This window comes from Struthio camelus, chromosome Z, assembly GCF_040807025.1.
Source record: "Struthio camelus isolate bStrCam1 chromosome Z, bStrCam1.hap1, whole genome shotgun sequence".
Classification (NCBI taxonomy): domain Eukaryota; kingdom Metazoa; phylum Chordata; class Aves; order Struthioniformes; family Struthionidae; genus Struthio; species Struthio camelus.
In genome coordinates this window covers 67,184,683-67,194,766 of record NC_090982.1, presented here as the reverse complement: position 1 = coordinate 67,194,766, position 10,084 = coordinate 67,184,683, and the positions used below count along the sequence as shown (strand labels likewise).

Genomic DNA, 10,084 nt, shown 5'->3' with positions numbered 1-10,084 from the left:
CAGCCTCCAGGGGAAACCAGTGAGCAGACCTTGCGCAACGCCGAAAAGCACTGAGAGGCTCCTGGGATACTCTCTATCTTACGCAAAATGCCGGACAGAGTGGGAAGTGACGCTTATTAGCACTTTAGCCCAGTACCTGCGGCAATACTAGCATTTCTCATTAGCCACATCCATGTTGAAATGCAACATTTCAACCCACTTCCTCTCATTATCAGAAAACGTTCACTATAATCTTGTTTAATATCACACTCCCCTTTCCTCGGGAGTACTAAAATTTATGTACTAAAATAACTGAAATTTATGATAACGTTTAGGCAAGTAAGATGCACAATTTTTAAGCAGGAAAATATGTGACTGTCCAGATCAAGACTATGATTCTCACAGGCTGCAACACTGTGTGTACCATGATGCATTTAATAACGTTTTGTATTGATGTCACAAGGATAATTATACTATATGCAACCTCTCAAGATATATCCATTACAGCACCCTGAAATAATGCTTTTTTTTTTTTTCCTCTAAATGTTTGCACTTGTCAGGATATCAAAACAGAAAAGCAAGCTATATTATAATAGATGTTACAGGAATAAAGCCAAACATTTTGAGAAAATCATTAATTACACCATGGTTTCTGTTTTACAGCCAAAGGAACATGACACAGCATGAACTGTTTTTAATATAAAACACTTGTTGTATATTAACTATTTATCTTGCAGAGAATGCTTATAAATCTATGTTGCCTTTATTTGTATTCCTATTTCTTGGTCAAGTAAAATTTCAGAGAACAAAAATGACTGACAGTTGGCTTTATAACATACAGAAAACTAAACCAGTGTGCAAGAAAGAAATTATGTAACAGGAAGCTGGAGTGGCCCTTGCTGACAATCTGCTGAACGATCAGCATCTCCACTTTCTACTACCGCTTCTTACTTGTTAATCTCAAGCAACTGGCTCTCAAAGTACTTGGTTATTGTGCCTCTGCTAGATTTGGAAGTTTTTCCTGGCTTACTGCAGGCCAGCACTTGCACTCAGTTTTGAGCAAATACACTCCCAGCTCCCACTTAGGCCCAGCTATGTTTGAAGGATCAGGTGCTGATCTAGGCCCCAAACCAACAGTGTGTCTGGCCCCTCAGAGTCAGCTGCTGGATGCTTTCCTTTCAAATGTAGATGGAGATGTGGTCTCTCCAGCTGGTCCTGATCCCTGCATATTTATGCATTTTGTATTATTTGCAGGGGAAAGAGGGGGGAGTACTGTGAAATCAGAGACCAGAACTAGGACTTCCCCCACCATCTTAGTAATTATCTGCAAGAGTACAGAGAAATGCACACCCTCCAGAAGAGGTGGGGAATAGCATCACCCAGCTCACACTGTAGATTAACAATTACAGCCCTTTCCTGGGAGGCCTATTGTTCCCATACATGTTTGGACCCTCAGGCTCAAGGCTATGAACCAAATTGTCCCATTTTCTTTCTCCATCAGTGCTTATTTGATAAGCTCTTATATTAAAAAAAATGGGGCACATTCAAGCTTTAAAAATAAGAGAGAGGCAAGTTCTGTCCAGCTGTTTGAATAAAAAGTGATAGGTGCCTATCCTTAGGCACCCTGGAACCCAAGGGAACACAAACATGAGCTGGAGGCTGACTGGATTCAAGACTTATGGTCAGTGATGATAATTTTCACAGCAAGCCTGTGTGGCCCCTATTCAGCATCCTGGTTGTTTTGGATTCTGTGCGCTGCCAGGGAGCCTAAAAAATCAGCACAGAGGATTCTATGATCAAGCAGCTAAAAATTAGGGGATTGCAAGATACATCTCAAGTGCAGTGCTTTCTGGGATCTAACTTTCAATCTGCCATGACTGTTGACGGCTGCAGGGATTAAATAATAGAAAGATGAAAGATAAAATATAAGTTACCTTGTTTTATAAAGGAGGCTCATGTAATTTTGTAAGAAATCATTTGCAACTCATGTCCAAGATAAAGTTCAAATACTTTTAGCACTAACCAAACACAATAAATGTCATTATTCCCATAAAAGTAACCAGGTAACAAAACTTACTTTTTTGGAATTGTACAACAGGGAGGCAACTCAAGAATCCCCAAAAGTTTAAGGTATTTGAAAATCCCACAGACTGAATCAAGTACAAAGCAAAAATTACAGGCTTCTCTTCTATTAGCAGTGATCATAATAGAAAACAGTATACAACATGTTCATTTAAAACTTCTTAAACATCTCGTTTACAGGTCTATTGTGTACAGTAATTCCTTAATAAACTCGTACAGTATAAATTCAACTTGCATACAGATAGCTAGGTCCTTTAATTTCTGTACAGGTGTGACCACAACAATCTGCCTAGCCATGGAAAAATAACATGTTGGTTGATTCTATACGGACTGCAGTCATGTCCTATGACCACGGCCTGCTGCACCGTTCCTCTCAATAGTTCAAGGAACGGCATGCATGTTTTTACCTAGTACCAGACAGCAGAGGCAAAGTGCTATCAATAGAGGAACCTTAACCTCAAGTTGTTAAAACAAACAAACAATAAAATAAAAATTTCTAGGCATATATTTCAATAGGTAAGGGAAATGGGAGAACAATAGGGCACAGTACAATCTATACTAGCTGATATTTTGGCTTCAAACTCCATTAAAGAAAAAAAAGTTAATGGAAGACTAAGATTCTGGCTACTGAATTACAAGATTTTTTTCCCCCTAAACAGGCTAGCCTACCAAAATCAAAATATCTCTGTAGACATGTTGAATAATATAACAATATTTTTATTCTTTGTTGAACACATCAGTAGTTTTTTTTGATCATTATACAACAAGATAATTCAGATAATGTTTAAATTAGTAGATGTTTCCTTCACTTGGGATAATGCTTAAATGAGTATAAGTTTCCTGCATGAAGTGACTTGAGATATTTTAGTAAGAGAGGATATGTCCAAAAAAAAAATCTTCAAATTAGACACCATACTTTGACACAGTAAGATATATATAGCCCATTCTTTAATGTGATATAGTTGGTAAACACATATAACAATGTTTAAATGTATTAACTATATTAATTATAAGCTTTATTAATTATAAGCTCTATAAACTGTACTGACTGAAATTTAATTCTTTTAATCAAATGCAGCTGACGTTTTCAATAACTTATAACAAAGTGAAATAATTTTTTTCTCAGCGTTCAAAGTGCTATGTACTTGTCATACACATTTTAGTTTTCCCAATGAATATTTGTATTTGCATGCATCTTCTAAATAGAAATCATCTCTCCAGTCATTTCTAACAGGATAGAGATGAGCAAGTTGTTAAAAAAAATGCAACTTTTAAAAAATATTTTTTTAATTAGAGATCCACATTGTTCCCCCAATTCCCCCAAATTCTGAAACCCAAATAACTTATGGTAAAAATACAAGCTCTGTTTTGGAAAAAAAAACATACAAAATATACACAGTGTAGTGTGCACCTAAGTATCTTGATTGTCAAGTAGTACAAGTTTCCACTGTGAGATATACACATTTTTATAGACAAGACTTTGTTTCACTGATCTTTGCTGATCCCATTTCTTGTCATCTTTGGTAGTCTTTGCCCCTTTGTGTAAGCATGGTACCAGAAGTGGAGAAACAAAACCAAAAACATAGAGCCATACAGCCAAATAATAAACATGAAAATTGGATACTGGTACTGACAGTCATCCATAATGTAGATTTGTCCTATATGGCCTGTAACCATAATAAACTGGACCTGGAAGAGATATATTAGGAAAAATAAGTATTTTTAAAATAAAAGACAAACTTACTATACACATTTAAAAAGATTCATCGTACCTCGCATACAGAAAGAACACAGAGTTGAGGAGTCTTTGTCCACTATAGAGATGAACCTTTAGAGTTCCCCCCCCCCCCCCCCAATTTTACTCCACTGGAAAACCTTTTCACAGAATAAAGAAGGGAAAGTCCTGGGATAAACTGAAAGCGAATTGCAAGCAGCATGGGGAAACCCTTACTAGGGGAAAGGAAGTCTGCACTTCCCAGATCAGAGAAGAAACAAAAAACAGACGTGTCTGACTAGTGACAAACGTGAAGCTCCTTTTGAAAAAACAGCCCAGCAGGACTGGTGAACATACATTTCCTCCCTCTCTACCTTACAGAATGTCTTGTTACACAAAGGTCTGCAGGTCCCAAGAAACAATTTAATGAAGGATTTTAAAGAAAAGAGTTCCACATAAAAGGAAAGTTAATAATCCACAGGTAGTAGCACCAGGACAAAAAGACTTTAAACAGGTTATAATTGTTCAAGCTAAATCATCCTTAGTTAACAGGAACTCTTCCACTGACACCAGACCTGGTATAAGCAGTTACCAGCCATGGTTACTTCTCCCTGCTCCTTTCCCTCCTCCACCAGCAGAAGTCTCTTTGGTCAGGCCAAACAAATAGTTTAATCAGAATCAGAGTTTTGAGAATTCAACTATAAAAAAGCAGGGTGTGAAAAAGCAACCAGAGCAGTAACCATTTCAAAGTGATCTAATGCTGACAGAACAGTTAATGCAATTACCGCAAGAACATTTTTTAAGGTTCTGAATTAAAGAGAAGTAACTTATTTAAAAATCAAACAATTTATGTGAAAGACTGGACAAGAAATTCTTAATAAATACCTAAGGTGACACTTTTTTCTTTACTCATTACTATTTACATGTGTATTCTGTATATTAATAAGTTATTCATATGTTTTCTTGGTGAAAACTTACATTCTAATCATTTTTACACAGGCAGTGAGTTTTGTAAATTTATCACCAAGTACTGCATAACTGAAAACCTCTTGTGTGTAAATCTCAGTGATTACTGCAAATGCTGAAGTCAGCAGATTTGAGTGGCACTCACACTTTTTCCTTTACTCAGTTAAAGCATGAGTAAAACTCTTGTACCAACTGTAAGCTATATATAATGTATGAACTTAACTAAAACAAAGTAGAAATTTTACTGCATAAAGTCTGCATTAGTTAGCCAGCCTTCTGAGAGATGTTCAGGCCAAACAGAAAATTACTCACAAGCTGTATAGTTGTCATGTATTTTTTCCACCACAAATATTTATGATAGGCTGGTCCCAAAGAGCAGAGTCCATAGTAAGTGTACATGATGGCATGTACAATACAGTTCAACAAAGCATGAAACGTTCCTAAACCACCTGCGGAAGAACAAAATATGGTAGCATTATTGCATCAGGTATTTAAAAAGCCATCTCAGGAGTCCTGGCACTTTGTTTTGAGTGAGGGAGAAAAAAAAAATGTATTCCAAAACCTACAGACTTTGATTAGCCCTTATAAGTGTTTAACCTGAATTGTGTTGATGCCAATTCTGAAGGGTCTCAGCAGTTTCCTTTCTCAGTAAAGGCCTATCTAATCATTTCCAAAACAGAGATAAAGCCTAAATGACCTAAGTACATGCAAGAAGTGTTAGTGCCTTTTTTTTGTTCCTTTGTTTTTTTCATTAAAATATATACATGAAGGAGGGTCAGAGAATTTAGTGGTAACAATGCTCCTCCTGCTTTATGCTTCTTTTCTAGGCATTATGATGAACTTAGCACAGATCTAGAAGATAAGTTCTCCACCCAACAGAGATTTCCAGAGAAGGAATCACAGTTTAGATAGTAAGTTTTGGGAGTCATGATGCAAGTGAAAGTCCCACAAATCCATGCTCCATCTCAAAACCACACTGACAGGGGAAATAAAATTTAAGGCCAAGTAACCCCCTGCTTTGGGGCAAACAAACTGGTGAGATAGAAACATTTCAAAAAGTGAGCAAGGAAATGTTTCCTTCTCCTGTGGATCAAACATGGAATTAGATGATCCTGCCAAGAGTAATTCTATTTTAATGAACACAAAAAATTATAGGTAAAAATGATCCAAGAAGTGGTATATACAGACAGGAAAGTATTTCTGAAATATAAACATGAAAATATTGAGTACCAAGGAAAAAAAAGAGTCATGAAAGCCAAACACAATGAGAAATTTTTGTAACCAAAAGCCAATTTTCCATTAACAATCATTCAAGTTTAAAATAAAATTTATTTTGTGATTTTAGTAGCTCACACTAGCCTTTCAGCTTCGTAGATCACACAGCTTCAGCTGTGACTGTAAACTCTCTTTGCTATTTAGCTACTTACATTTCTGAAAATAATTTGAAGTGTTTCTACAGTCCAAACATACATACTTTCTGGCCTGTGCAGTGGATATTCCAAAGTGAAAAACAAAATAGTTAAAGTAGAGGAAAAAAAGGAAAAAAAAACCTAAGCAACCGTACAAAAGTGTGCTCCAAAAAGCAACACCACACATAAATAGGGAATTGTACAATGGTGCTTATGTCAGAGAGAAATCCTCCTCTCTTTTCCCAAACCCATTGTTTTTTAAAAACAGGTTCCAAAGCTTCATCAGTAGAGACCATAATACCTCTGTTTAGAAGGGAGGACGAACAGTGATGAAACTGAATACAAGAGCAGCATCAACAGGACTGAAATTCCTGGAAACAATTTTCAGTTATCAGAACAATATTTGGGAAGATTAGTATAAAGATAAACAATAGAGTGTTAGGAAAAAAACCCACAGCTCTTCATGAATATGAGGGAATATCATTATCAGAGGACAAAACAGATCTTGCACACTTTGCAGAAAGTATTTGTCAAATTTTCACATGGGAAATTTTAATCTGATGCTAAGCCTGTATCTGGTATACTGATCTGATGTTCAGATAAAAGTCAGAAAGTTAATCACCTAAAATGGAAACTTTTCAAGGTGGACAAGGAGGGACTATTAGTTGCTGGCAATTCTTAGCAAATCTAAAAACATACTGAACTCCACATTGAGAAAACCTTACCATTTCATCATTAAATTAAAATATCAGTTACTCAGGAACATTTAAGACAGACATGCTCAAGACATCAACTTCTCAGTAATAGAAGCTAGACAGCTACAGCAAAAGTATATCCCTTTACACACTAGGAAAATCTGCACACTGGACACCTTCAAAAGACCCTACCTACCAACCTTCTTGACTGCTTTCAGGGCCTTTTTTTTTAAATTCATAAAACAAGCATTAACAGATCTGATTTAATAAGCAATAGTCCTTTTCACCAATTTGTCACCTGTTTTCTGGGGTGAAAAATAATATGAACATGAATGAAAAAATATGTACAAAAATCCTACCCTCTGGTGAACACTCCTTCTGCTCATGCTGAATGCTACAAAAAAAATTCCTACAGATATATTACTAGACTGTACATTTCTCCACTCTATGGTCACCAGGATATTCTCATGGCATGCTATATTTATTAGTGTTACACACTAACACGATAGCATAGAAAGATGCATTTCCAGTAAATGAAATGCAAGGATGCCTCTTTTTTCATCTTCAGAGAGACCAGTAGAGGGAAGGGGATTAGAAAGGTTTAAGCAGGGAAAAAAAAAAAAAAGGACTCAGAGGGGCGAAGGAGAAAGTGAAAGCAAGCTAGAGGAAGAACTGGACAAAGAATTTCAGTTCAACACAATTCAAATGTGGATACAGCCTAAGCTTATATAATAAATAAGGCCCAGAAAATATCTTAGTAGGTCTGTGAGAGCCAGAGTATTATAAATAAGCTCCCAATTATGTGATCCAAGGCCAGTAAAAATAACTGCAACAAAGCCTGAATAACTTCTAAAGCAGGCAAAACAAAGGATGCTAAGAACAATGAGTGCACACTTCTCCCCTCCAGTTCAATTCTTACACTTCAAGGGACAGATGTCTAAGTTTTGGCAGAACATCTACCCACACTTCTCCTCCAGGACGTCTGATTTTGCAATCAGATTTTTATTTTCATGTGAAAATGCTCTTGGTTTATACATGCCTCTCTCCTTTGCACCTTCGTCCCCTAGCAGAAAGCATATGTGCACAAAATGCTGTCAAATAAAAATGAGTACTTCTCATCCATTCAAAAAATTGTAATGTATGGTGATCTCCACTGTTACATGAAAACTATAGACTATATACTTAACATTGATGTTTGCAAGCTTTTTAATGCTGTTCTTTAAATACATTTGTCTTTTTTTTTTTTTTTTTTTTTTTTAAAAACTTTTGCTACCAGAAGATATGTACAACTTAAACTGTCATTCCACTACCTGCAGCAAATTTGACTCCAAACCACCAGGTCCATGGCATGATGGAATGATGAAAGACATGCAGGAATGTAACTTGGCTGTTTTTCTTACGCAGAACAAAAAATATCTGAAACATATTTTAATAAACAGAACGTTACAGAAGATATACAAGCCCAGACTTATCAAAAACTGTATGCTCACTACTATACAATTAACAATTCTTCACAGTTGCTGTCTCATGAGAAGAGAAACTGAGGCACTGGACTTGAGTAGCAAATTTTCCATAAAATCAAACCAGTAAGTAAAATCCACCAAAATTTATCAAAGTTTTCTCTGGCTTTTGAGAGCAAATGTCCAAGGTTGAGTCATCATCAATGACTACAATGGAGAGTGTAAGATGGACTTGTTTGGACTGAAAAGTAGCTGAAAACATCAGATTTTAAGTTCCTTGAGCTACTAATAAAAAACCATTTAGAAAGAGTAACTGAAGGAGTAGCTACAGATACGAACAGGAAAAAATATTAAGTTAGGGAAATAGTACTTTGCTATGAACCCTGACTTAGCTACCCGTAGAAAAAGATAGCATTAGGAAGAAGAAATGTAAGTATTTCTTAATGGATATTGACCAGCCACATTTAAAAGGACAGACACAGAGAGAAGTGTTAAGGGAAGATTCATCAAGAAAACTGTATCAGGAGAAATCAGGTCATGAGAAGTGTAGAGTCAGGGGACAAGAAAATGAACACAGTGGAAAAGAAGAGTCTGGTGTGCCAGGGAAAACATTTGGAAACAACTGCCTGTTAAATACAGCCAAGAAATTACCTTAACTATAACACCAAAAAAGCTACTGAGAAACAGGTACCCGACTGGGAAAATTCAGAATAAAATTTAAAAGATTTTTTTTCAGGCCCAGGGCTAATTACAAAGGGAAAACCTAACCACTGGGTAGTAAAGGTACAGAGAGCACTAAATTGGTCAGGCTTTTCCAGTTTCAGCATTCCCGGTCCTTCCATCAGCATTCCATTTGGCCCTGTCAGTATGATCTTCAGGTGTTCAATCATGAGTTTTTGCAGATGAAAGTTAATGGGTAACTCTTCTTGTTGAGTGTAGGGCATCCTAACTGCTCATTAGTCAGCTCCTGAATCACCATTATTGTGCCTGACACAATAAGGCAATCTGAAATCACAGCCAGCTCCAACATTCAGAAGCTGGTGTGAGAAACGCTAAACCAGCCCTACTAGAAGGTGTCAGGCTCAGAGAGGAGAAGGCAGACAGCTGGAGGGGGCAAGTAAGGCCCGCACTCTGCTTTAATGTATTGCTGCCCAGACTTTCTTTGAAACAGCTTAGAGTATAGGACTAACATTGGCCCATCAACCAAGGTATACATGTGAATTTGAAGCAGGTGGGTATGGCAATTCATGGTGTACTCAGAGTTGTCGATGCAAACATTCAGAAGGTGGAAGCTAAAATCTGAAGATATTATGGAGCAAAATTCAACATAGCCAATGCCAATTTTAATCTGCAGTAGTCAGTGTTGAGACAAGTATCTCTGTAATGCAACAGCTTGGTGTATTCAGCTGTTAAGCAGACAATTTTTGAGGGCTTCCTCTTTCTTAAAGCTATCTTTCACAAATTAACTTTTTCCCTGATAATCAAGGAACAACAGTGTAATGGGACAAGGAGATGAGAAGAGGTAACAAGAGTAAACACTTTGATGGTATTCCAATAACTGAAGGTCTGAGGGCTCATAAATGAGCAATTCATGCCCTCTGCCTCTGCAGCAGCACTGGTGCTTTAATTGTGAAGAGGAAACATCACTACTTAATTTATTAGTTTACGAGTACTTACAGTGTCTAATAATTCAATAAACTTGGAAAAATAGTAAAGCCAACAAACTCGTACCATCTGCAAGAATAAAAACCAAAAATAGTCAAATCCCAACAATCACAA

General features: G+C 36.7%; 1 protein-coding gene across 14 annotated transcripts in view; it reads right to left on the bottom strand.

Moving 5' to 3' along the window:
• Positions 1-77: 77 nt before the first annotated feature.
• LOC104146867 (very long chain fatty acid elongase 7) overlaps positions 78-10,084 on the bottom strand; it is a 54,634-nt gene continuing 44,627 nt past the window's right edge. For all 14 annotated transcript variants that reach the window (XM_068929040.1, XM_068929036.1, XM_068929037.1 and 11 more), the window contains 4 exons: positions 9,983-10,039; positions 8,156-8,261; positions 5,054-5,190; positions 78-3,750 (listed from right to left, as the gene is read on the bottom strand). In XM_068929040.1, the coding sequence (XP_068785141.1) occupies positions 3,547-3,750; positions 5,054-5,190; positions 8,156-8,261; positions 9,983-10,039 (504 nt within the window). In that variant the 3' untranslated portion in view covers positions 78-3,546. The remainder of the gene's footprint in view (positions 3,751-5,053; positions 5,191-8,155; positions 8,262-9,982; positions 10,040-10,084) is intronic.